This window comes from Rhinolophus sinicus, linkage group LG06, assembly GCF_036562045.2.
Source record: "Rhinolophus sinicus isolate RSC01 linkage group LG06, ASM3656204v1, whole genome shotgun sequence".
In the NCBI taxonomy this organism is placed as follows: domain Eukaryota; kingdom Metazoa; phylum Chordata; class Mammalia; order Chiroptera; family Rhinolophidae; genus Rhinolophus; species Rhinolophus sinicus.
The window spans coordinates 160,546,172-160,571,280 of NC_133756.1; the positions used below are offsets into that span (position 1 = coordinate 160,546,172).

The 25,109-nt window shown below is 60.6% G+C and overlaps 2 protein-coding genes across 7 annotated transcripts in view; one reads left to right on the forward strand and one right to left on the reverse strand.

Moving 5' to 3' along the window:
- The window catches only part of MAP3K11 (mitogen-activated protein kinase kinase kinase 11), a 16,488-nt gene extending 13,082 nt beyond the window's left edge, over positions 1–3,406 (reverse strand). Inside the window, exon 1 of one of the 2 annotated variants that reach the window (XM_019737645.2) lies at positions 1,123–3,406. In XM_019737645.2, coding sequence (XP_019593204.1) covers positions 1,123–1,858 — 736 coding nt within the window. In that variant the 5' untranslated portion in view covers positions 1,859–3,406. The remainder of the gene's footprint in view (positions 1–1,122) is intronic. The other variant, XM_019737646.2, reaches the window with a different exon arrangement.
- Positions 3,345–24,507, forward strand: PCNX3 (pecanex 3). Of its 5 annotated transcripts, none has more exons than XM_019737632.2 (35): positions 3,345–4,207; positions 4,582–4,769; positions 5,009–5,108; positions 5,231–5,270; positions 5,370–5,465; positions 5,692–6,819; positions 7,316–7,439; positions 7,518–7,696; positions 8,169–8,259; positions 8,635–8,770; positions 9,956–10,116; positions 10,822–10,975; positions 11,235–11,267; positions 11,538–11,709; positions 11,813–11,923; positions 12,242–12,333; positions 12,489–12,598; positions 12,756–12,861; positions 12,970–13,062; positions 13,208–13,358; positions 14,114–14,258; positions 14,602–14,779; positions 15,803–15,911; positions 16,067–16,196; positions 16,630–16,688; positions 16,791–17,006; positions 17,660–17,913; positions 21,305–21,535; positions 21,688–21,791; positions 22,095–22,242; positions 22,328–22,558; positions 22,636–22,910; positions 23,280–23,413; positions 23,497–23,795; positions 23,871–24,507. In XM_019737632.2, the coding sequence occupies exons 1-35, from the start codon at positions 4,055–4,057 to the stop codon at positions 24,063–24,065; spliced, it is 6,126 nt and encodes a 2,041-aa protein (XP_019593191.2). In that variant the 5' UTR covers positions 3,345–4,054; the 3' UTR covers positions 24,066–24,507. The 5 variants fall into 5 exon arrangements, with proteins under 5 accessions (XP_019593191.2, XP_019593194.2, XP_019593195.2 ...); XM_019737635.2 differs by having other exon boundaries at positions 9,974–10,116; XM_019737636.2 differs by having other exon boundaries at positions 9,995–10,116.
- Positions 24,508–25,109: the final 602 nt, after the last annotated feature.

The window sequence follows — 25,109 nt, forward strand, 5'->3', positions numbered from 1 at the left end:
GGACAGCACTGGGTTCTGGTGTTCTGCTACCCCGAGATCCCTTGTCTATGGTCAGCCCAGGCCAGGAGGCTCAAAATATCCATGCTCCCCCTTCCAAAAGCTGCCTCGTCCTCTCCAGTAACTCCACTGGCCCCTCCTGGACTTCCTTTTGCTCTATAGCCTGCACCCGGGGCCCCAGAAGGCCCGTCTCCCCACTACTGTGGTGGGTCCTGCCTCTTGGCCTTTGCTCTTGTCAGGCCCTGCCTGGCTATCCAACTGGGTGCCTCTCTGAACGCTCACTGCTTTTGGCCTGGTGGGAAGCCTGCCTGTTTTCGGAAGTCCTCTGAAACTGTCACTCCTTGTCTTGGGCCCATGCTGGGCACTGTGTGGGGCCTGAAATGGTTAGAGATGGAGTGCCTCCCTGATTGAGTCTGCCATAACTCTACCACGCCCACCCCAAATGCTGATTCCAGGTGAGGCCCTTTTGGTGATCTAACCCTCAAATGTCCACACCCACGCTTGAGGACCCACTGTGTGTTAGCATCATACACCAGGGCTTGCCTGGTCCATTAAGCCATTCCCACCCCCCTCCCCTATTACTCCCTTTATACAGAGTCTGAAACTGAGGCTCTGAATTGAAATAACAACCCAGGGGAGAGGTGGGGCCAGAATTCCAGCTCAGGCCCCAGCCTGGACCACCACAACCACCATGGTGGGGGGCTTTCCCTTCAGAGAAGTCTGTTCTGGAGGAGCTGCCCATCACAAGTGGAGGGGAGTGCAGAGAATCAACAGCACAAGTGCGAACTTTAGGGGAGGGGTAGAGGAGTGCCAGGATCCAGCGCTCTGCTTCCTTAAGGTGGCAGCCATGGTCAGGCAGGGTACTTATGGCCCACCTGAGAGATCCCAATTTTGTAACTTGGCGTCTGTGAGCTGGGGCCAAGGACTTCTTCTGGGGCTGGGGCATGAAGGACTCTGGTATCTGGGACGTCTGCTTTGGGGACAGTGCGGATCCCAGTCAATTGGGACTCCCCAAGGGCTGAGAGCCCCGGCCTCTAATAGATCCCCAGGTAGGCTCAGCTGAGAGTAGGCAATATGTGTGTGCTTGGGCCATGCCACCCTCCAACCATGCTCCCCACAACTCACTGTTGTTGGACTTGAGGTCTCTGTGGATGACGGGCACCAGGGCCTCACAGTGCAGGTAATGCATCCCACGGGCAATTTGCACAGCCCAGTTGACCAGCACGTGGGGGGGCACACGCCGCCCAGCCAGGGCACGGCTGAGGGGCCCACCAGCTGCATACTCCATCACGAGGCACAGATTGGGCTCCTCCAGGCACACGGCCTTGAGGGCAATGATGTTGGGGTGTGCCAGCATGGCGAAAAGCCGGGCTTCCTGGCGCACGCTCTCAGCTGTCACGCTGATGTCCTCATCGGGGTCCTGTCGAGCTGCCTTTACGGCCACCAGCTCACCTCGCCAACTTCCGCGGTAGACCTTGCCGAAGCCACCAATGCCTATCACTTCTTCCAGCCGCAGCTCCTGGAAGCTGGCCACCTCGCAGGGGGGAGGGCCGCCCCGAGACACATAGTTGGATGGAAAGATGCCTACCTGGCCGCCCACCTGGCCCGCCCACCAGCCCTCATCGCCTGAGATAGCTGCATCCCGGGACAGCACCTCCACACGGTCGCCCTTCCGCAGGGCCAGCTCGTCTTTCCCATTGGGCTCGTAGTCAAACAAGGCTGTCCATACAGGGTTGGCATAAGCCGCTGCTTTCGGGGACCCCTCTGGCCAGCCTCCGCTGCTGCCCCCGCCGCCCCCACTGCCACCGCTGTTCCATGACCCCAGCGGGCTCTTGAGGAAGAGGTTCTTCAAGGGCTCCATGGCTGGAAGCCGGCGTTGGGGCGTGTGGGGGACCTTCCCCGGGTGCCCCTGGTCCCCACCCCTGCTGGCTGGCGAGGCCCTAGTCCCAGAATCTGGGCATCCGGGCCTTGGCCCTCAGCCCCAGACCCACGCCTCTCTGGGGAGCCAGGAGAGTGGCCTCCTGGCCCGCTGCATCTCCAGCTTCTAGAGGAGGGCCACCCAGGGCAGTGTGGTCAGGCTCGGGGGATGGGACCCCGAGGTCTCCGGTGTCTCACCATTGCCAGTTCGGAAGGGCCGGGGTGTGCCTCAGTCCCGGATCAGTCTTGGGAGCCTAGCTCCAGCACCCGCCAAGTATAAGGTGGGGCCAGAAAGAGGCAGCGCCTGGACTTCGGTTGGGTCTTTTTGCGCAGGGCTCGCTGAAGTGTCCTGAGTTGGGTCGAGCCGCCCCTTCCAGGCCCAGCTCCCTTGGCCGACCGCTCCAACCCCCGTTCCCTTCTTCCTCCTCCCTTTGTACTTTGGCCCCGGGGGCGGGAGGCAGAGGTGGAGGGTGGAGTTTCACTTTTTTCCGCTCTTCTCCCTCCTGCAGGAAACAGCATCAGATGACGCGAGCTGGTAGCACCGCTCCCCTCTCAGAGGCTGCAGGCGGCTGAGCCTCCGGGAGTTCCCTGGTCGGCGGGCGAGGAGGGGCAGAATGAGGGGAAGGGCACCCCGAACCCCCCATCACAGCGGGCTTAGGGTCGAGGTTGTTCTTTGCTAAGGACGTGCCACCACCACCCTCTGCATCCGCATCGGCAAAACTCGGTGAAAAACTTGTCTTAGGAGTGGAGCAACAACCCCGAGTCTGGTCTTGGTTTCCAAGTTGCAGAGCTGTGTGACCCATCCTCTCTGCGCCTCATTCTCTTCATATCTGAAACGGGGACCAGAAGCTCTGCTTTGCAGAGCTATTGGGATGAGGGTGCAAGAGATTGGAGGATGGAACTCGCTGCATCTCAAACTCTTGCAACGGGTTGTCTAAGGTTCTCCTCTTCCCCTCACCTGGGAAATAATCCACTTCTTCATGCCCCTTCCCCAGTGGGCGGAAACCTGAGACTGTTGCCCAGTGATTGGATTTCAGAATAGCTAAGTCTCCCTCACGACCGCTGGGTTGACCCCACTTGCTTTGAGCCTGTCACTTTAAGAAAAACGACGCTATCCTATTTCGATTATTCCCGCCTGTTCTGGACGGTCGCTCTCTGCACTCCAAATCTGAGCTCTGACCCGGAAGTAGAGGCCGCTCCGGGCGACAGACGCTCGTGACGTTTGAGGTCCAACACTAAAAGGGGCGCACCAGTCGGGGCGTGCTCCGGTGGCGATGAACTCTTTCTGTGGTCCTGGGGAGTTCACGCCTCCATCCTTTCCCCACCTTCTGTAACTCATTGGGAGAGATTTCCGCCAATTAGCTCCACTGCATTACCCAATGGCCACTCAACTATCCCTTTGGTTCCGCCCTGTGGTTTTCGCTAAATTGTCAGCGCATGCGCTCAAGCGCTTCTACCTCTTAGATCGTCTCTTCCCTTAGATCTGGACTCTGTGCACGCCCAAAGAGCTCCCCCCGCTTCTTTTCGCTCTACCGCCTCCATGCGCTTGCGCATTCATGCCGTCAGGTTTTCCTTTTCCGGGTCTCAACTGAACCCATCGGGCGCATGCGCCACTGCAGGCTGGCGGCTCGCGGCTCCTTCTTCCGGCCTCCCCCTTGGGCCGGCTCCCGCAGAAGCGGGGCGAGCGCGGATCCCGGAGCGAGTGACCTGTGACCCCGGAAGTGGACCTCAGGGTCCTGGGGTTCTCCCCAGGCCGGAGCCGGGGAGCTGTCGCCTACACCTCCGGGCTACCCACCCCACGCCCACCTCTGGATGCCGCCGTCGGGTGCCTGGCCCGTGCCCCGCGCCTGCCTGCCGGCTCGGCCCCTCGGAGCGGTTCTGGGCCGGGGGTGGGGGCCCGGACCCCGCCCCTGATGCGGCTCCGTCGCCGCGCCCAGGCCTCGCCCCGCTGACTGCCCTGGCCGACCCCGCCCCCTGCTCGTACCCTCGCCCTGCCGACCCCTCTCCCCCGCTGGGGGAGGCCATGGCGTGAGCGTTAGGCCGGGCCCCGGGGCCCTCAGGCGCCAGGCGGGGCATGGGCCGGGGGCCGCCCCCATGAGGGTCCCGGGAGGAGGGCGCGCGCAGCAGCAGCGGCGGTGCCATGGGGTCGCAGGTGTTACAGATCCTGCGCCAGGGGGTGTGGGCCTCGCTTACTGGCGGTTGGTTCTTCGACCCACACCAGAGCACCTTCTCCAACTGCTTCCATCTCTACGTTTGGATCTTCCTGCTCACCTTTCCCTTCTTGCTGTACATGGTAAGTCGCTGCTACCACCTGTAACTCCTGCCAGTGAAAGGGAGGGCAGATGGCACTAAGGATTGGTGGCCTGGCAGGGATTCGGGACTGTGCCTTGGGTTCTAGGGTGTGGAGAGAGGAACCACTGCAGATTTGGGGTGTGTGGAGGAGAAGCCAAATTCTTCCTTTCCTGGGCTGGGTGACCTTGAGTATCTCACGGAATATCTGTCTCCAGTTAGAAGACAGAACTACTGGTCGGGTCAATGTACTAGTTTCACAGAGAGGCGATGAAGTCTTCTTGTGAATTTGTGAACCCTAGCGCTGACGGATGTGGTAGGTCCACTCCATGGGGGCAGAGCTGTATGAGGAGGAACCTGACTTGCTGCCACTTCCAGGTTCTGCCTCCCAGCTTGATGGTGGCCAGTGTGTACTGCCTTGTGGTCGCTGTCATTTTTGCTACCATCAAAACTGTGAACTATCGGCTGCATGCCATGTTCGACGAGGGCGAGATTGTGGAGAAGCGCAACTCTACCATGGGGGAGCCAGAGGAAGAGCCTGCCCAGGGGGACAACAATCCGCTCAGGTGGGTGGGGTAGGGGCTCTGTTGGGGATTGAGGGCTCTCGTTGCCTGGGCTTGAGCATTGGAGGATGGAGGAGGGGCTTAGGGAGCATTGGCTTCATGAGTGGTTCAGTACTTGTTCCATAATTGGTCCTGAAATTATAAGGGAACCTTTGAGAAGAGAGAAGCGATCGGGATGGCAGAGGAGGTACTAGATAAAGAAGGTAGGTTAGTGCAATGCTGAAGCTCTTCTCCACTGCCAGGGATCCCGGAGTGGAGATGACAGTGTTTCGGAAAGTGAGTTCCACACCCCCAGTACGTTGCAGCTCCCAGCATTCCGTGTTTGGCTTCAACCAGGTCTCGGTGAGTGGTCCTGGCCCTTAGCCTCTCCCACTCTTCTCCTGAGAGCCCATGCCCACCACGGGTATGTCCTGAGGCTACTTCCTGTCCTGTTTGCTCCTTCACACCTGTCTCTGTCTGCCCAGGAATTGCTGCCCCGGATGGAAGACTCTGGGCCCCTCCGAGGTAGGTCGCTGCTGCTCAGGGCAGAAGGTAGTGGTGTGGAACGGGATGGCACGCACCTGCCCTGGGGTCCTGCTGCTGACTCTAGGGCTGTGGTTGCAGACATCAAGGAGCTGGTGCGGGAGCAGGGCAGCAACAATGTGATCATGACCTCAGCCGATCGAGAGATGCTCAAGCTAAGCTCCCAGGAAAAACTGAGTGAGTGGGCATGAAATGGCGGGCGCTTGGGGGAGCAGTAGCTGTTTTGCCTCTGAGTCACCCAATTGTGCTACCCTGGGGTCTCTTTGTTCTCCTGGATGGGTCCTCCTCATGGTCCTACCCCAGCTGGGCTGTCAGGGAAGGCAGAGGCCGTAAGACCCCTTAGCCACCAGTTCCTTTCTCAGTGTGCTCTTCACTTATTTTCTGCCTTCCTTTCTTCTGACAGTTGGAGACCTTCCCCAGACGCCCCCCGGGGCTGCCCCAGACCCCTCTCTTCCCAGCACGGACTCTTCGGAACGTTCTCCCCTGGCTGGAGATGGAGCCCCCTGGAGTGGGAGCAGTGTGGCTGACACTCCCATGAGCCCCCTGCTGAAGGGGAGCCTCAGCCAGGAGCTGAGCAAGAGCTTCCTGACCCTGACGCGGCCTGACCGGGCCCTGGTGAGGACCAGTAGTCGGCGGGAACAATGCCGGGGAGTGGGCGGCTACCAGCCCCTGGACCGGCGGGGCTCAGGAGAGCCCATGCCCCAGAAAGCCGGCTCCTCAGATTCCTGCTTCAGTGGCACTGACAGGGAGACGCTGAGCAGCTTTAAGAGTGAGAAGACCAACTCAACCCACCTGGACAGCCCCCCTGGTGGGCAAGCCCCTGAGGGCAGCGACACAGACCCACCCTCGGAGGCTGAGCTGCCCGCCTCACCAGATGCTGGAGTCCCCTCAGATGACACGCTGCGTTCCTTTGACACAGTCATAGGAGCAGGGACACCGCCAGGTCCAGCTGAGCCGCTCCTGGTTGTGCGGCCCAAGGACTTGGCCCTGCTCCGGCCTAGCAAACGGCGGCCGCCCGTGCGAAGACACTCCCCACCCGGCCGTGCCCCTCGGCGGCCCCTGCTGGAAGGCGGGGGCTTCTTTGAGGATGAAGACACCAGTGAGGGCAGTGAACTGAGCCCGGCCTCCAGTCTCCGATCTCAGCGCCGCTACAGTACTGACAGCTCCTCTTCTACCTCCTGCTACTCCCCCGAGAGCTCCCGGGGCGCAGCAGGGGGGCCTCGGAAGCGACGGGCCCCCCATGGGGCTGAGGAGGGGGCTGCTGTGCCCCCTAAACGGCCCTATGGGACCCAGCGGACGCCTAGTACTGCCAGCGCCAAAACACATGCCCGTGTGCTGAGCATGGATGGAGCGGGGGGTGATGTCCTAAGGGCCCCCCTGGCTGGCTCCAAGGCTGAGCTGGAGGCCCAGGCAGGGGTGGAGCTGGCTGCTGGTGAACCCGCTGCGCTGCCTGCCGAGGCCCGCAGGGGACCTGCTGCCAACCAGCCTGGCTGGCGGGGGGAACTGCAGGAGGAAGGTGCTGTAGGGGGAGGTAAGTGCCAGCTGCAGGGTTGGGCAGGGAGGTGAGCCAGGTTGGGGCTTAGGTCTGGGTAAAGGGCAGACGTGTGGACCTGGTCGGGGTCAGCCCAGCCTCTGTCTCAGGCAGCAGGTGGATGTGGACTCAGCGATTGAGTGACACAATCTGCCAAACTCCTCAGATAAGCAGGGCTGCAGCAACGGGGAGACAGGCAGAGAGACCTCCGGCACCATTCTCCAGGTCTTGCCGTTGGTACTGGAAGCCTGTGCCCCTGACGACTCGCAGCATCCACAGTCATCATCCTGGGCCATCAGTGGGGCAGGGCAGTCATACTGTCCTCATTTCCAAATGTGGAAACTGAGGCACAAGCGGTTAGGTGACCGGGCTGGGCCCCAGATCCAGGGCATGGTTAGCCTAGGCTTGACTTTATCTCCAGACGGAAGTGCCTACCCCTACCCCTACCTCTGTCCAAGCCACTGTCACTTATGCTCGGAGGTCTCTCTCTGAGCAGCGGCTGAGGAGGCTGGCAAGCGGGACCGCTCGAGCAGTGTGAGGCGGACCCAAGCGATCCGTAGACGCCACAATGCAGGCAGCAACCCCACTCCTCCTGCATCTGTCATGGGCTCGCCCCCCAGGTGAGCGTCTGCCACCAGTCGGAGGGCCCGGGGCCAGCTGGCTCTAGGTGGTGCTGACCCATGGCTGACCCTCCCCAGCAGCCTGCAGGAAGCTCAGCGAGGCCGGGCTGCCTCCCACTCCCGGGCGCTGACACTGCCCTCTGCCCTGCATTTTGCCTCCTCGCTGCTGCTCACCCGGGCTGGTGCCAACGTGCATGAGGCCTGTACCTTTGATGACACCTCCGAGGGGGCCGTGCACTACTTCTATGACGAGAGCGGTGAGCCCCTCCCCAAGTCCTGTCGCCCAGCCTCTGACCCTGGCCAGCCTAGCGGGGACTCCCTCTCTCTCCCGCTGAGGTCTTTGTCATCCCAGCAGCAGTGCTCACTCTCAGGCACATATTACCCACTGGCCCTGTGATGAGCGCTTTCTCTGCGCCACCTGACATCAGACTTGCAGCCTCTCTGAGCTGTAGGTAGTCTCATCATTTCCGTTCTGCTGATGAGGAAACTGAGGCATGGCCTGGCGTCAGGCTGAGTGGTAGACTGAGATCCACACCCAGGGTGGCTGACTGCAGGGCCCGGGCCCCAGACCAGCTGGCCTTCTCCTCTCCAGCTCTTGTCCTCGGGCTGGACTGCCACCCAGGGGGATATGGCACAGGAATTTTCCTCTCTCGATGGCCCTGTTGCCCACATGGGTTAGGCCTTGTCCTGTCCCTGACGTGTTGCCTCGTGTCCCACACCCTGTCCCAGGCGTGCGGCGTTCCTACACCTTTGGGCTGGCTGGAGGCGGCTACGAGAACCCCGTCGGGCAGCAGGGGGAGCAGGCCGCCAATGGGGCCTGGTGAGTCTCCCAAGTATGAGCTCCTGTTTCTGGGAAGTTTTCTCGCCCTCTTCCGGGCTGGGGAAGCAGCAGTTCGGAAATCTCTAGGAGGAGAGGAGAGTGAGGAGCAGTGAAGGGCAGGCCTATAGGAATCCTTTGGCTCCCTGGCTCCATGACACTTCCAAGCAGAAGGCTTCTAGAGCCTTCCAGTAAGCCCAGGGCCTGGAAGGGAGGCACTTCTGCCACCTGCCTTCTCTGGACCCCCCTCTTCTGTGCTTCCTCTGGGTATCTGAGCAGCCCCTTTGGGTCCTTAGTCATAGCCTGGTATCAGCCTCAACCCCACTCTGTCCTGGGCCTCCTCAGCGGCCCTAATCCTCACGCCTGTGATTCCCACAGGGACCGCCACTCACATTCCTCCAGCTTCCACTCGGCTGATGTCCCTGAGGTGGCGGGTAGCCTGAACCTGCTGCAGCCAAGGCCCGTGGTTCTACAGGGTATGCAAGTGCGCCGAGTGCCCCTGGAGATCCCGGAGGTGAGCCCAGCATCGGGGAAGGACCTGCAGGAGGGGTCCGTAAGGGGGGGCAGGTCACCAAGCCCTCACCCAGGTCCCAGTAGGCACAGGCCGCTGAGTGAGGGCTCCGGGGCCCTCCGGGGTCTGTCGATGTTTGATGGCCAGCGCAGGGTGTGCAGGCTGTGGGTCTGAATGGTTCAAGGAGCCGCTTATTCAACAAACGTGTCTGGATTATCTTCTTTATCCTGGAGGGACCCACAGTCGGTGGAGATGATGGGTGTTAGCAATGACACCTGCAAAAGGGGCAGTTCAGCTTACCCTGGTGACTGGGCTCCTCATGCGTGAGATAAATTGGGGATACCGTTTGTGCTCCTCAGCTTAGCAATTATAAATAGTGCGCCTTTTTACTCCTGAAGATATCCCGATTTGGACAATAATTTGCACGATTAGCCTAGTAATGGAAATACTGAAAACACGTGAAAATTCAAAGTTTAAAGAATAGTTATAAAAGCACCCATGCATCTAACGCCCCGGGCCACAGACAGACCATGGGTATCACCCCGATGCCCCATCCTGATGCATATATTCTTCTTAATCTGCACATGGGGTAGCAGTGTTATCCTCACACTGCTAACGGCCATCTTCAGAGGCGGGGGCTATGCATCTGTGGCTCTCCATCGTGTCCCCAGGGCCCAGCACAGGGCCAGGCCCACGGTTGTCCCCTAGAAGTACTTGTTGAATGAAGGCCAAGAAGCCCAAAGAGGTTAAGCAGTTCGTCTGGGGCCTCACAGCACTGGCATTGGCACCAGGCCTTCCTCATGGCTGGTGCCCTGTGGGCCAGGGTGGACGGGTCACAGTGACCCTGATGACCCTGTCCAGGAGGTGGGTAGCATTTACGCTGAGTCCCAAAGGGCAAGGTAGATTTCACTGAGCCCAGGAAGAATGCAGAAGACAGATATGGGAGCTAGTAATTCTGGCCCCTGGCAGCCCTAGAAGTCCCCGGCAGCCATTGAGCTATGGGCTGGGAACCTGGAGCAAGGAGCAGACTCTTGCAGCGGAAGGTCAGGGCAGGCCCCAGGGCCACTAGAAAGTGGGGACTTGCGGTGTTGGAGGAGATGGTCAACCAGCCAACGTGCTGGGGGGTGGGGGTGGCGATGAACCATGTAGGGGGTGAGGGGCTGATGGCCGCGGCTGTGGGGACTGCAGTTTGACCTGCTGGACCAGGACTCCCTGCACGAATCCCAGGAGCAGACGCTGATGGAGGAGGCGCCGCCCCGTGCCCAGCACAGCTACAAGTGCTGGCTTTTCCCCGGCCGCTGGACCTCTGTGCGCTACGAGCGGCTCGCCCTGCTGGCCCTGCTGGACCGGTGAGTGCCAACCTGCCTCGGCCCCACGTCCTTGGCCCCTGGCCTTCCAGACTTTGTGACGTGAGGCCATCCTGGCATCAGAGAACCTGACTGCTGGGGTTCACGGAGGGCTGGAGTCTGCAGTGGGATTTCTGTAGGTTCCTTTGGGGTGCAAAGGGGTGGCCAAGTGGTGGTGCTCTAGTCACCCCGTCTCTCCCGAAGTTCTGCTCAAAACAAACTGTTTCTGTTTGTTTTATTTGTTTCTGTGGTAGATTTGGTTAAACTGAGTCGTGTACGCTCAAAACCATTTGTCTCAGCCTTCCCATTTCTCAGGGGAAACTGAGGCCCGAAAAATCAGATGACTTTTATTGTCTGTGTGGACAATTTCGGCCTAGAACGCACGTCCTGGCTTCCAGTGCTCTCGGTTTCTCCAGACACTGTGACTGGTGTGTGTTGGCCACTGCCTGTGTACATAGTGTGGCGTGCCTGAGCTGGAGATGGGCAGGTCCCCGGATTGGTGGCAACTGGAGCCCTCGGGGACAAGAGGGGGCAAAGATTGGGGTGCAGGGTAGCCACAGGGTGGCTTTCTAGAGCAGGTGCAACTTGGCCCTGCCCCTGAGAGGTTATAGGGTCAGGTATTCAGAGGTTGTGGGGCGGTATGCCCCCCACTCCTTGCCCCCCTTGCTGGTGGGGAGGAGGGTGCACCTGACCCTGCTGTCTCTCCAGGACTCGGGGGCTGCTGGAGAACATCCTGGGCGTCGGCCTGAGCAGCCTGGTCGCCTTCCTGGGCTACTTGTTGCTGCTCAAGGGCTTCTTCACCGACATCTGGGTCTTCCAGTTCTGCCTGGTCATCGCCTCCTGCCAGTATTCCCTGCTGAAGGTCAGGCCTGGCTCCCTGGCTCTCCTTCCCCCGCCTCTTCCTGGACGCCCCCATTCCCATGACCCATCTGGAGAGGGGTGAGCTGGAAAGCAAATAAGATGCCTAAATCCCTTATAACCTACTGCTCATCTTTCAAATAAGAACTGAGGCTTAGGACAGTTCAGGGTCCTGCCCTGGTCCCTCATAACAGTCCAGGGCTGGAACTCTGACCCCCGCGGGCGCTGGCTCTCGTTGCTGATGTCGCTCTCATCTCTTCTAGAGTGTCCAGCCCGACGCGGCATCCCCCATGCACGTGAGTACCAGAGGAGCCGCGCCTGCGCCCAGGAGGCAGGGCTGAGACCAGGTGGGGCGGGATTGGCTGGGGGTGGGCAGGGCTCCCTCACCACCCACATGGCCCCAGGTCTTCAGTTCTGCTGCTCCCACCCTGTCAGACTTTCTGTCTTGGGTCTAGGGTTAGGCCTGGGGTGTGTGCATTTGTGTGTGCATGTGCATACGTGAGCGTGCACGTGTGTGCAGGGTGGTCAGTGGGGGAGGCCCGGCTGCTCACGGGCCCACTCCCCAGGGCCACAACTGGGTGATTGCATACAGCCGGCCCGTTTACTTCTGCATCTGCTGTCTGCTCATCTGGCTGCTGGATGCCCTGGGCTCGGCTCAGCCCTTCCCGCCCGTCTCCCTCTACGGCCTCACACTCTTTTCCGCCTCCTTCTTCTTCTGTGCCCGTGACGTGGCCACTGGTGAGACTGGGCAGGGCTACAGTGGCCTGGGAGAACAAGGTCCCAAGGGTGGGCCCAGGGGCAGCCCCCAGGCTGACTGGGCCCTCACTTTCCCTCCTGCCAGTGTTCACCTTGTGCTTCCCGTTCGTCTTCCTCCTGGGCCTCCTGCCCCAGGTCAACACCTGCCTCATGTACCTGCTGGAGCAGATAGATATGCATGGCTTTGGGGGCACAGGTATGATGCCCACAGTTGGCTTGGGGGTTGAGGGGCAGTGTGGGGCCCAGGAGTGCCCACAGATTGGGTGTGTGGCTCCAGTCCTTTGCTGAGCCTCCTACCACGTTGATACTGTAGATTCTAAGAGTCCAGGTCTCTTCCCCTTCCCTCCCAGGCAAGTGGTTTAAACCAGACAGTGCCAGAAGCTCTGGAGGCCTCTCGGGCTGGGGCTGGGGTCCCAGGGAGGTTAGGCTCTGGGCATGGAGGGGCAGCGGGGCGGGGTGAGGTGGGTGCCATCAGGTAGGTGCAGGGCTTTAGCTGCTGTGTCTCACCTCACAGCCGCCACCAGCCCCCTCACTGCAGTCTTCAGCCTCTCCCGTAGCCTGCTGGCTGCTGCCCTGCTCTATGGCTTCTGCCTCGGGGCCATCAAGGTAGGGAGGATGTGGGGATGGGGGGCATGCTGAGACCCAGGGGTTGTTGGGACAGGGCTGTGAACTGGGCTCAGCAAAGGCTTCTGCCATGGGGGACACCCCCACCCCCCATGCTTCCCCTCACCTCCCCTGACCGGCATGGGTTCTCTCCCCAGACTCCTTGGCCGGAGCAGCACGTCCCTGTCCTCTTCTCCGTCTTTTGTGGCCTCCTGGTGGCGCTGTCCTACCACCTGAGCCGGCAGAGCAGTGACCCCACTGTGCTCTGGTGGGTGCCTGCATGTGCCTGTCTGCTCACACGTGTGTTCGTGTGTGTCTTTGCATGGCAAGGGTTGGAGGGCCTGCCTATGCCTGTCACCGACTGACCCAGGGAGGAGGGCAGTTCTCTCCAGCCCTGGGCCCCTGACTCTTCTTACCCACCCCAGGTCTCTGATCCGGAGCAAGCTCTTCCCTGAGCTAGAGGAGCGGAGCTTGGAGACAGCCCGGGCTGAGCCCCCAGACCCACTGCCAGACAAGATGCGCCAGTCGGTGGTGAGGGGCCACAGTGCGGGGCTCTAGTTCCAAGGTGGGGGGCTGAGAGGGGTTGTGGTCAGCCTCTGGGTGGCGGGCACCCATGCTGGTGTTCCCCCGGCCCTGCAGCGCGAGGTCCTGCACTCTGACCTGGTGATGTGTGTGGTGATCGCCGTGCTCACCTTCGCCGTCAGCGCCAGCACCGTCTTCATTGCCCTGAAGGTTCGTGTGGCACAGGCCTTGCAGGAACTTGCTCAACCTGAGGGCCCCGGGCAGCCATCGCCTCATATCCCCTCGGCCCCCGCCTGGCCTGTGCCCAGGCCCCCTGAGGCCCGTGGGCTGAGCCTCCAGCCTCTCTCTCTTGCAGTCGGTGCTGGGGTTCGTGTTGTACGCATTGGCTGGGGCTGTGGGCTTCTTCACACATTACCTGCTGCCTCAGCTCCGTAAACAGCTGCCGTGGTTCTGCCTGTCGCAGCCCGTGCTGAAGCCGCTAGAGTACAGCCAGTATGAAGTGCGTGGTGAGTGCCACCCCTGCCCCTGGGCTGGACCTCCCCACCCCACCCACCTGCCCTGATTTCCCTGCTGACCACAGCCTGATGGGAGCGTACCAGCAGGGGGCAGCCTCTGCCTATGCTGCCCTGTCGGCTGCACTGCCCTCTGTGCCGCTCCTGCCTGCTTGGCCCCAGCTTGTTCCCTGCTCAGCCCTTTTTTGCTCACCTTGTGTTCTCTGAGGAGTTGGAAGAATTCCAGGGCTTTAAAAGGCTCTCTTGTCCAGAATGACAAACTGGTTACCAGTAGACTAGACACTTGGGCGGTGCAACAAACACAGCCTTGAGCCTGATTTACACATCTGGATTTGCTATACAGAGGTCCATAGGCTGTGTTTGTCTTAAACAATGAAAGATTTTGCCTACAGGGATAGCATCTCCATGTGACTACAGTTAGCTCGAGCCAAGTAGTAGTGGCCCCTTCAGAGGGACCTTGCAGCTCAGGGTCACTGTGTACTTGGCTTCACCCAGCCTGCCCCAGCTATGATGGGCATCTGGGACCTCCTGGTCAGCCCTTAGAGCACCTTCTCTAAGCCCTAACGTGCCCTGCCTGGGCCTCATCCCCTTCCTTGGAGATCACGTCCCTCACCTAGAGTCTCCAGGGACCCAGAACCCCACATCCAGAGGTCGGCCCTCCCTCCAGGTTTCCTACCTGTCCTGGCCCTGCAGTGGGAGGGGAGTGTGGAGGGCCAGGTGCTAGCCAGCAGTCCCGCCTTCTGCTGCAGGCGCTGCCCAGGTGATGTGGTTTGAGAAGCTGTACGCCGGCCTGCAGTGTGTCGAGAAGTACGTCATCTACCCTGCTGTGGTGCTCAACGCCCTCACAGTGGACGCCCACACTGTCGTCAGCCACCCGGACAAGTTCTGCCTCTAGTGAGGACCGCCCCCATCCCACCATCTACATTCCCATGTGACACCTGGGGAAACTGAGGCCCAGAGAGGGAATGAGATCTGCCTCAGTTGCCCAGCAAGCTAAAGTAGGACCCCAGCTCCTAACGTTCTTTCCGTTGAAGCAGTTGCCTCTTTGAAAGCGGATGTGTCCCCCAAGTGTGTTTAAAAGGGGTGATCCCTTTAGGAGGCTGAGACTAAGAATGACTGGCCCAAGGGAGCAGGGCCAGCCCTGCAGAGCCCAGGCCGGGGCTTACAAGGCATGGGCACCATACCCACTGCCCCCTGAGCCCCTGCCAGGTACCTAACACCTGCCCCTCACCCATAGCTGCCGGGCGCTGCTGATGACCGTGGCTGGGCTGAAGCTGCTGCGCTCGGCCTTCTGCTGCCCACCCCAGCAGTACCTGACCTTGGCCTTCACAGTCCTGCTCTTCCACTTCGACTACCCGCGCCTCTCCCAGGGCTTTCTGCTCGACTACTTCCTTATGTCCCTGCTCTGCAGCAAGGTGAGCTGGTGGCCACATTACAGGCTCCGGGCTGTGCAGCGAGAGCAGAACTCATCTGCCTCTGGGGGTGGGGGCATGACTTCCCCAGGGGCTTGTGCCCCTCGTGGCCACTGCTCCACGTTAGCCCCACTGTAGGCCTTTGCAGCAGCTCCTCTAGGGGCAGAGAGGAAGCTGTGGTTCAGACGTTAAATGACTTGCCTCAGGTCCCAGGAGAATTGGTAGCCAGTCAGGATTCGAATTCAGGTCTTTCTGACTTCACAGCTCTTTCTCCGAGTCATGATACTCGACCATCCTCCTCGTAAGCAGTTAAAATAGAACTTGGCCTTGTCCTCGATACCACCTTCTGAGCTCTGCCCTTTTGCCAGCTACGGGCCTGGAACCTAGTTAAGAGCTATCTTTCAGAAGCCCCTAGGGCCTGTGTGTATGTAGATTGCTCTGCCAGGATGTAGGCTTTTCTAATCGGATTGTGGGGGTCGCGTTGAACAAAGGACTGTTCCCTGGCACTGGACTGGAGGCCTGCAGTGGGACCCCAGCACAGGCCTGAGCCTTTTTCTCACTCACATGGACATTGTCGTCTGGTTTTCTGGTCTGGCCCGGGATGGTGAAGATCTAAACTGTGTCCCCCTCTGAGGGCAGTGACTGTGACTGTCTCTTGACCTTTGGTACCATAGTCAAGGCCCAGCCTCATCACTGACAGAAGCGTGGCCTGAGGAAGTCATTTATCTGTTCTACTTTCTCTGAACCTCAACTTTCCCATTTGTGAAATGGGACAGCAGTGGGAAACTCCTCGGGCAGTTGCACAGATGAAATGGCTAGTGCCCCCTTAGAGTACTTGCTTTGTCGGGGGGTTGCTAGTGGTAACAGGTGCTTTGAGCCAGGTCCAGACAGGGCCGGGCGTGATCTTGAGCTTGACTCCAACATGGGCAGCCAGTGGGGTAGCCCCAAGGCTCTGAGTGGCACTTGGTAGGCCCCGGCTCTGAATGACCTCGTCTCTCTTCCCTTCTCGCCCTCGGACGCTGCCAGCTGTGGGACCTGCTGTACAAGCTGCGCTTTGTGCTGACCTACATCGCGCCCTGGCAGATCACCTGGGGCTCGGCTTTCCACGCTTTTGCCCAGCCTTTCGCCGTGCCACGTACCCAGCCGACCGCCCGCTGCCTGGGTGGGGGTGTGCAGGGAGGGCTGTGGCCTGGGGTGGGGGGCTGCGGGGAGGGTTGATGGGAGTTGTGGGGTGGTGAGGGGGGCCAGGGAGGGTCCAATGTGCTGGCCACCTCCTTGACTTGTGCCCAGACTCGGCCATGCTGTTCGTTCAGGCCCTGCTCTCGGCGCTCTTCTCCACGCCCCTCAACCCCTTGCTGGGCAGCGCCGTCTTCATCATGTCCTACGCGCGGCCCCTTAAGTTCTGGGAGCGCGACTACAAGTGAGTCTCCTGGCGGACAGGCATGTTGTTCAGAGGGACCCCGGGAGGAGGGGGGCTGCCGGATGGGACAGGGAAGGTCGCTGGGTCGGAGGGAGGAGTTGGGAGCCCAGCCCTGATGGGGCACATGGAGGGGACCGCAGCGGGGCTGAGTGTCTGACATGGTGGGCTTCGGTGGCTGATCTGATGGGGGCAAAACCCAGGCCAGGCCAAGGCCTTGGCCTCACACCCTGGGCTTGTTGGCTGTGTGGTCCTGGGTGAGTCCCCTCCTGTCCCTGAGCCTCAGCCTCTTGGGTAATGGGGCCGTCATGGCATCTGCCCAGAGCACAGGCGTGGGGGTTTGGGGAGGACATGGTGCTGGCCTGGTGGGAATCGCCCCTGAACCCTCGGCAGCCGCAGCGCCTGGCTCAGCTGTGTTGTCGCTCTCTCTGAACAGCACTAAACGTGTGGATCATTCCAATACCCGCCTGGTTACACAGCTGGACCGGAACCCTGGTATGTACCCAGCCTCCCAGGGCACTTTGGGGTGGGGCCTCCTGGGAGGGAGCCTCACTTACTTGTCACCCCGTCCACTTATCTGTCCATCCTGTGTTCCAGGCGCTGACGACAACAACCTCAACTCCATTTTCTATGAGCACTTGACACGCTCGCTGCAGCACACGCTGTGTGGGGACCTGGTGCTGGGCCGCTGGGGCAACTACGGGCCCGGCGACTGCTTCGTCCTGGCTTCCGACTACCTCAACGCCCTGGTGCACCTCATCGAGGTTGGCAATGGCCTCGTCACCTTCCAGCTGCGTGGCCTTGAGTTCCGGGGTGAGCCGCGGGGCCTCGTGTGGCCTCATAGCGTGTGAGGGCTGGCTGCTCGTCCCGCTCTGTCCTGGTTTGCTGGGTGACCTTGGGCAAGGCACTCTTCCTGGACCTGGCTTTGCTAGTCTGAGCAGTGAGGTGGCATGGTCAGGGCCACACCCTGTCCCTGCTCTATTTGGTCTTAGTGACCGAACACGCTGCTCTGGTAAAAGCTTGGGCCCGAAGCTCCCGCTGGCCTGCTCTGTAGCCTTGGGCTTGGTCCAGGTGGGGTGCCGAGGGGACCCCTGGTGAGGGAGTGAGCTCCTGGCCCTCAGGAAGATGTGCACATTGGATGTCCACCTCAGAAAAGGACCCTAAGGGTGCAGAGGGGCTCTAAGCACAGCTTATGAGCACCGTGAACCTGAGCAAGTCACTCCTCATGGAGCTTCAGTCTTTGTTTCTGTAAATGAGGGACCAGAGCCCGGTTCCCCCACTCCCACCCCCCTGTGGCCACTGGGAGTCAGGAGGAGAGAGGGGCTCTTTTGTTAATTTCCCCACACAGCGCGCTGGTGGCAAGGGTGAGTGGCACAGGCCTACAGCGCCATGCTTGGGCACTCGCTGGGGAGGAGGCAGGCAGGGATGCCCTAGTGGCCCCCTGACCGGGCGCCCCTGCCCTGCAGGTACCTACTGCCAGCAGCGCGAGGTGGAGGCCATCACAGAGGGCGTGGAGGAGGATGAGGGCTGCTGCTGCTGCGAGCCTGGCCACCTGCCTCGGGTCCTGTCCTTCAATGCCGCCTTTGGGCAGCGCTGGCTAGCCTGGGAGGTGACGGCCAGCAAGTACGTGCTGGAAGGCTACAGCATCAGCGACAACAACGCAGCCTCCATGCTGCAGGTCTTCGATCTCCGCAAGATCCTCATCACCTACTATGTGAAGGTGCGGCCCTGGCGGCTGGGCAGCAGGGACCCCCGGGGAACTCACTGACCACGCGCATTCCGCGTGCTGTCTCGCGGATTGTTGGGAGCCTGTTTGGCTTTAGGAGCACAGAGGCTGGGGACTTGAAGCACCCTCAAAAGGCCACTCTGGACAGTGGGCCTTGGGGGCCCCAGTGGCTTGTGTGGCTCTGACAGTGGGGTGCCTAGGGCGAGGGGCTCCCTGACACCCTCTTCCAGAAGGCTCACCTTGGCAGTGAGTATTGGGGGCCGATGGGCAACACGCGCACAGGTCCCTGAATTGGGCTGCCGGTCCCAGGAGGGGCAGTTGCTGAGGCCAGCCTTGTAGACCACCAGACCCCCTGCGCCACATCCCACCAGTACAGAGTGACAGTAATGCTAGCAGTGGTGGCATTTATGACAGTCACGGAGCAGCTGCCAAGCAAGGATGCTTGCTGAGGGGCAGGCTCTGCCAGGCGCCTCTCCCGAGCTGAATGAGCCCCGCACAGCCTCTAGGACAGGTCCTGCAGTCTCAGGTGTAGAGGTGGGCTTGTGGGGGCAAGTGATTGGCCCAGAATCAGGAGAAAGCGGCAGGGCCAGGCTTAGATGGTGGGCCTAGGCCTCCTGTGTCAGCCCAGGTGCTCCAAGCCCAGCCTGCGGCTTGAGACCAGAAGGAGCTGGGTTCTGGGAAGCCTGGGATGTCACCTCCCTTGCTGTGCCTTGGTTTACCCCCTTAAGAAGTGGGGCTTATGGTAGTTCTATGAGATGGCAGGAACTGTGAGGCTCTGTGGGCCCTAGCATAGGGGAACTTACGAGAATGGGGGCGGTTGGTGGCCACAGTCCAGGTTCCCACGTGTCCTCTGTGAATCTGCTCTGGGGCTGCCTTTGTAGAGCCCAGATAGGTGACCTATTGGGGCCCAGGTGAGCCTGCCCACCTGAACTTCTCTCTAGGGCAGTCTTTGCATCCCCCAGCTGTTGTTTGGCCTCCCGCAGACATCCCATGTCACACAGCAGAGAAGCCGTAATTTCTCCGTTGTTTTTCTGTCCACCCACCCGCTCCTGGGGAAGGGTTTGTGAGCCCCCCCACCGGCTCACTTTCACCAAGAAGGATGCTATGGTCCTGATAGGGACATTCCCAGCCCCTGATTACCCAAGGGTCAGTCCTGGCCACCTTCCCTTCCCATCTCAAGAACGGTGCTTTTGCCAGGTCACCCTGCTGCCTCCCAAGAGCCCAGCTCAAGGCCAGTGCAGCCTTCTCAGGGCTTTGCCCCAGGCACCCGGCCAGGCCCAGGTTGGCAGGCTGAGAGGAGCTCCTTCTGCCAAGTGTATCGGCCCATAGGGAAGCCAACCTGCCATGGCTGCCTCAAAGGCCGGGCAGAATCTAAGCAGATACAGATACCTGGAGGACCTGGGAAAGGGACCTTCAAGCCGGAGTATGGGGTGTAGTTTGGAAAGACCAATTGGGGCTGCCAAGGGCAGGGCCTATGGGGCAGCAAGTGTTCAGGACAGCCCCTCAGGCCTGGGGCAGTTCACAGATGTGCCCCATCCAGCCCTTGGGGTTGGCAGACCAGGTACAGCCCTTCCTGTACTGCATCAGCCCCCCTCAGAGCCTCCTCCCACACCTTGCCCTTCTGCAAGAGTCACTGAGTGCAGTTAGGTGACAGACTCAATCCAAACCCTGCAGCCACAAAGACACTGGTCCCACGACTGCCTGCAGCCAAGCCTTGGGGTCCTGTCAACATTTCCAAGCCCAGGCATCTTTATTATCCTGTTTGATTCTTTCAGCAATCCTTGGAAGAAGCAGGGCTGGTGTAATTGGCCCCTTTGATAGCTGAGGAAACAGGTTCACAGACCTGTCCCTGCAGTTAGGTGGGAATGAAAGGAGAAGAGGGCCACAGTTGTGAGACCTGTGAGGATTCAGTGAGCTGCCCACATGGAACACTGAGCAGAGCCTGACGCCCCACAAATGCTCACAGATGGGAGCTGTGACAGCTGAGAAGCACTCTGAGGGCTGGGTTCCAGGATAGCTGAAGTTCCACAGAACTTGTCAAGAGGGAGAAATTAACAGGCGGTGGCAAAAATTAACAGAGCACTTAACTATGTGCCAGGCCAGCTCCTCCCCACACCCCTGCGGGTTTTCGTTTTTGGTTTAGAGGCTGGTGGGGCCCAGACTGGAGATGTCCTCTGGGCAAGAAAGTTAACCAGGAGCAGGTGCGCCTGGAGCCCACAGTGACCCCCCCAGCCATCCTACCCCTACTCACCCCATTAGGCTCCTGGTCCCCCTTCCTCTTGCTAAGGGGGAAGCCAGCCCTCTCTAAACTGTCCACCCACCTGCCCACCACCAAGGTGACACTGGGGCCAGGTTTCTACCTGCCAGGTAAGCCCCCATGTGCTGGGAACTGATGAGGCCCCACCCATAGCCATGGCCTCCCAGTGTCCTCCAGGGACCTATTTGAGGCCCTTCACTTATCCCAGCTTGTACTGTGGTCATTTTGCCCAGGCTCTTGGCCTCTCCATTCCCAACCATAGCCACCCTCCTGGACACCCCTGCTGCCTGGGTGCCCCGTCTCTTCATGGCCGGCTGCACCACCTTTTCCAGCCCTGGACTTCCCACCCTTTCCCCAGGCTGAGGGCCAACCCTGGTGGCTCCATCCCAGGACGGCACATGGAGTCCCAGTAACCTCACTGGCTGCCAACTGCCAGCCCCACTGCTCATTCATTAATGCTGCCTGTGCCAGTGGCCTGCCTCCCAAAAGCCCTTCTCCATTTCACCAACCCCTGCTTAGAAACCAGCAGTGTCTTAAGGAGTCCAGAAACCTCTGACTTTGGGCACAGGATGCCTTTTTCCTGAGGGGAGGCCCTGTGGCTGTCACACTTCAGCGGCCTAGAGATCTGTGACCCAGGGGCACTTAGGCCCCGCTGGCCCGCAGCCAGCCCCACTTCCTCAGCCTGACCTTCCAAGGCCTCTGAGATCTGCATCCCACGCATCATGGTAGTGGAGGGGCCACGACTGCAACACCGGTCAGTCTGCCCGGTGTTGAACCTTAGGCAGGTCTGGCGTCTGTCTGAGCCTCGGTTTCCTTTACAAACGGCATCGTCTGAGGCACGTACGCAAGCACTGGCCACAGTGCAGGGCTCTCCAGGGGATGCTCTGTAAGGAGGGTGCTACCTGATGGCTTTCTCGCATCACCCCTGGCCTAGGGGAGAGGAGCCGACTCGTCTATGTGGCTTTAGGAAGCTGAGACGGGACACGGGGTGAGTGTCCTAGGAAGCAGACGTCAGCTCAGTCTGAGGGAGGAGCCTCTTCATCCTGACGTTTTCTCCTGCAGTGGCCAGGCCAGGACACTACCCATCACTGGCCCTGCCCTGATGCCTGCCCTCCCCTCTCCCCTCAGAGCATCATCTACTACGTGAGCCGCTCGCCCAAGCTGGAGGCATGGCTGGGCCACGAGGGCATAGCAGCAGCCCTGCGGCCTGTGCGGGCGCCTGGCTATGCTGACTCGGACCCCACCTTCTCGCTGAGCGTGGATGAGGACTATGACCTTCGCCTCTCTGGCCTCTCGCTGCCCTCCTTCTGCGCAGTGCACCTAGAGTGGATCCAGTACTGCGCCTCGCGGCGCACCCAGGTCCGGCCATCACGACCCTGGGCTGCTTGCTCCCCTCCCTGGGCGGGTTCCTCTCACCCTCAGCTTCCCTGAGGCTGGGCCCCGACCCCCACCCCAAGTTCCCTGTCCCAAGTCTAAGCTGGGCTCTGGGGATGGGGGTCCTTGTGCCACAGCCCGTGGACCAGGATTGGAACTCGCCGCTGGTCACGCTGTGTTTTGGCCTATGTGTACTGGGCCGCCGGGCCCTGGGGACAGCCTCACATAGCATGTCTGCCAGGTGAGTACTCACCAGTTCAGCGGGGCCTACCACTCTCCCTTCAACCCCATTCATGGAGAGTTCGGGCCAGGGGCCCCCAGGAACCACTTCAGCCCTTCCTTCATTGTGGCTCTTCTCATGGGCAAGGCTATGACCTTATCTGCTCTTCACCACCCTATGAGGGACCTGGGCCAGAGACTGATCTCTTTGTCAAGATGGAGAAACTGAGGCCCGGCTTGAATAACGGCCTCGGCTCAGACCACTGCACGTGGAGCGGGCCGGAGCGCAGGAACCTTGGCACTCACCTCCCTGCCCCCCTTCCAGCCTGGAGCCCTTCCTCTACGGCCTGCACGCCCTGTTCAAGGGAGACTTCCGCATCACCTCCCCACGGGACGAGTGGGTCTTTGCCGACATGGACCTGCTTCACCGCGTGGTGGCGCCTGGGGTTCGCATGGCCCTCAAGCTTCACCAGGTGGGAGAGGTGTGCTCTGGCGGGGCAGGCAGGTGGGGGAGTGAAGCCCGCGCTGCTCACCCTGGCCCTCCCACCCTCCCCGCAGGACCACTTCACATCCCCGGATGAGTATGAGGAGCCGGCCGCCCTGTATGATGCCATCGCAGCCAACGAGGAGCGGCTGGTCATCTCGCATGAGGGCGACCCGGCCTGGCGCAGCGCCATCCTCAGCAACACGCCGTCGCTGCTGGCGCTGCGCCATGTCTTGGATGACGCCTCTGATGAGTACAAGATAATCATGCTCAACCGTCGCCACCTCAGCTTCCGCGTCATCAAGGTGGGGATGGCCCACCCACCCAGCCCAGCCCCCTCCCTGGTGCAGGCCCCCTGACCCTTGCGTGTGGCCGCCCGCAGGTTAACCGCGAGTGTGTGCGTGGCCTGTGGGCAGGGCAGCAGCAGGAGCTGGTGTTTCTACGCAACCGCAACCCTGAGCGCGGCAGCATCCAGAATGCCAAGCAGGCACTCCGCAATATGATCAACTCATCCTGCGACCAGCCGCTCGGCTACCCCATCTACGTGTCGCCCCTCACCACTTCGCTGGCCGGCAGTCACCCTCAGCTGCGAGCGCTGTGGGGTGGCCCCGTCAGCCTGGGCGCCATTGCCCGCTGGCTTCTGCACAGCTGGGAGCGGTGAGCCCTCACTGTGACCCCAACCCAGGAGGCTGGGTTCATGGCGCAGGAAGCTGAGGCTCAGAGGGATGAAGCCAGTGCCTCCAAGGTCTCAGTGAGGTGGTGGGCCAGGATGGAGCCCTGAGAGCTGGCCCTCTCCCAGAGCTGACTCTGCTCCAGTCCGCCCCACCAGCTGGAGGTGGCCTTTACTCTTAAGATCCATTGGTAATGCCTTCCTGAAAAGACCCTGCAAACGAGATGGCAAAATCACTTAGGACTAGGACCTTGGAGTTCAGGGCTGTTAGATGACTTGTCCTGGGGCTGGGGACTTCTGCTCGTGAGGTCTCTGGCCCTTCCCTTGCCAACTTCTTTGCCTTCCCCCCACCTTAGGCTTCACAAGGGCTGTGGTGCTGGGTGCAACAGTGGTGGGAACGTGGATGACTCGGACTGTGGCGGAGGCAGTGGCTTGACTTCCCTCAGCAATAACCCCCCCTTGGCACACCCCACACCTGAGAACACAGCAGGTGAGCTGGCAAGGCCGGGCTGAACCAGTGGGTGAGGGAGACAGCCTAGCTGAGGTCTCTGCCTTCTTATCTGTCTCCTACAGGCAGTGGTGAACAACCCCTCCCACCAGGCCCTGGCTGGGGCCCCCGGCCCTCGTTGAGCGGTTCTGGTGATGGGCGCCCCCCTCCTCTGCTGCAGTGGCCCCCCCCTCGGCTCCCCGGACTGCCCCCTGCTTCGCCCACCCCCACCGAGGGTCCCCGGCCCTCAAGGCCCCCTGGCCCTGGTCTCCTCTGTTCTGAGGGTCCCAGTGGGAAGTGGAGCCTAGGGGGTCGGAAGGGGCTGGGGGGATCCGAGGGGGAGCCAGCCTCAGGGAGCCCCAAAGGAGGCACCCCCAAATCTCAGGTAAGGGTCCTCTGGGAGGGCAGGGTCCTGGGCAGCTCAGGTCTACTCTTGCACCAACCTGTCTCCCCTCCCCAGGCGCCCCTAGACCTCAGCCTCAGCCCTGATATCAGCACCGACGCCTCGCCCCCCAGAGCCGCCCAGGACATTCCTTGCTTGGACAGCAGTGCTCCTGAGAGTGGGACACCCACGGGGGCCCTGGGCGACTGGCCTGCCTCTGCTGAGGAGCGCGAGAGCCCAGCTGCGCAGCCCCTGCTGGACCATCAGTACTGAGTGACCCAGTGCCGTCTGGATCCCAGCCTCTGGCCCTCTCTGCTGGACCACAGAACTGAGTGGCTTTAGCTTCCACTTGTGAACCCTGACCTCTGGCTGCTTTAGCCAGAGCTCTAGAACTGAGTGGCCCAGACCTCTGACCTTGACCCCTGATCTCATCCCTAGTCCAGGGCCTGGGCCTGGACTCCCGAAACTGAAGCAGGCAGCCTTCCAGCGAGGCCCTGAGAGCCAAACCCATGGGCTGGTCTCGCTTCAAGCCTGTGGCCAGGACTGACTTGGCCTCTGGGCCTGCACTGCCTGCCAGGGCAGCCCCTCGGCCTGGACCTGGGGCTGAAATGTGGGAAGGGTGGTTTCTTTTTTCTTTTCTGGGGTTTTTTTTTTTTTTTTTTTTTTTTTTTGTGCTTTGGAGACACCAGAATTAATAACACTATTTTTGATTTTGGTTGGCGGTTTCTTCTATCTGGGAACATTTGGGTGGAGGTAGCCAGGTTAGGTGGATGAGCTTGCAGAAGGGGATGCAAGATTTGGGACTGGGTTTTGATAGAAAGATCAGACCAGCATGGGGTGTAAGTAGTCCTGGGTCCCCTTCCTCACAAGCTTGTTCCCTTTTCAAGCCTTGTTCCAAAGTTCATTTTGTTCAATTTCTCACCCCTATAATATTCCAAGACTTCCAGCTCCAGTGGCTGGCTCCTGCAATTATCAGCCTTGACCTTGGCCAAAAGCTTTTCTCTGAACTCAATTTTTCCAGCTATAAAGATGACACCTGTCTAAGGTGTTTTAAGAATGAATGAGAGCATGAGTAGAGCAGGGCCCAGTGCTTAGCAAGTGCTCAGAAATAGTCACAGTTTCTGAGCACCTGTTGCGTGCCCACAGAAGCTGGACACTAGGTGGCCTGCTGTAGCCCTCCCAGTTGGTCTGGAGGGCAGGTACACTTGTCCCCGGTTCTCAGACGAGGGCTGGAGGCCCGACAGCTCGCTGGGCTGGGCCTGGCTCTGGCCCTGTGATCTGACTGCATGCCGGCTGACGACCGGCTAGCCAGGCGTC

What these genes read in the sequence shown, in the direction of transcription:
- PCNX3 (XM_074336683.1), top strand. Translation starts at nt 4,055, where the DNA reads ATGGGGTCGCAGGTGTTACAGATCCTGCGCCAGGGGGTGTGGGCCTCG. An exon ending in CCGGACAAGTTCTGCCTCTA is followed by an intron (nt 14,259 to 14,601) that starts GTGAGGACCGCC and finishes CCTCACCCATAG; the next exon opens with CTGCCGGGCGCTGCTGATGA. An exon ending in CCAGCCTTTCGCCGTGCCAC is followed by an intron (nt 15,912 to 16,066) that starts GTACCCAGCCGA and finishes ACTTGTGCCCAG; the next exon opens with ACTCGGCCATGCTGTTCGTT.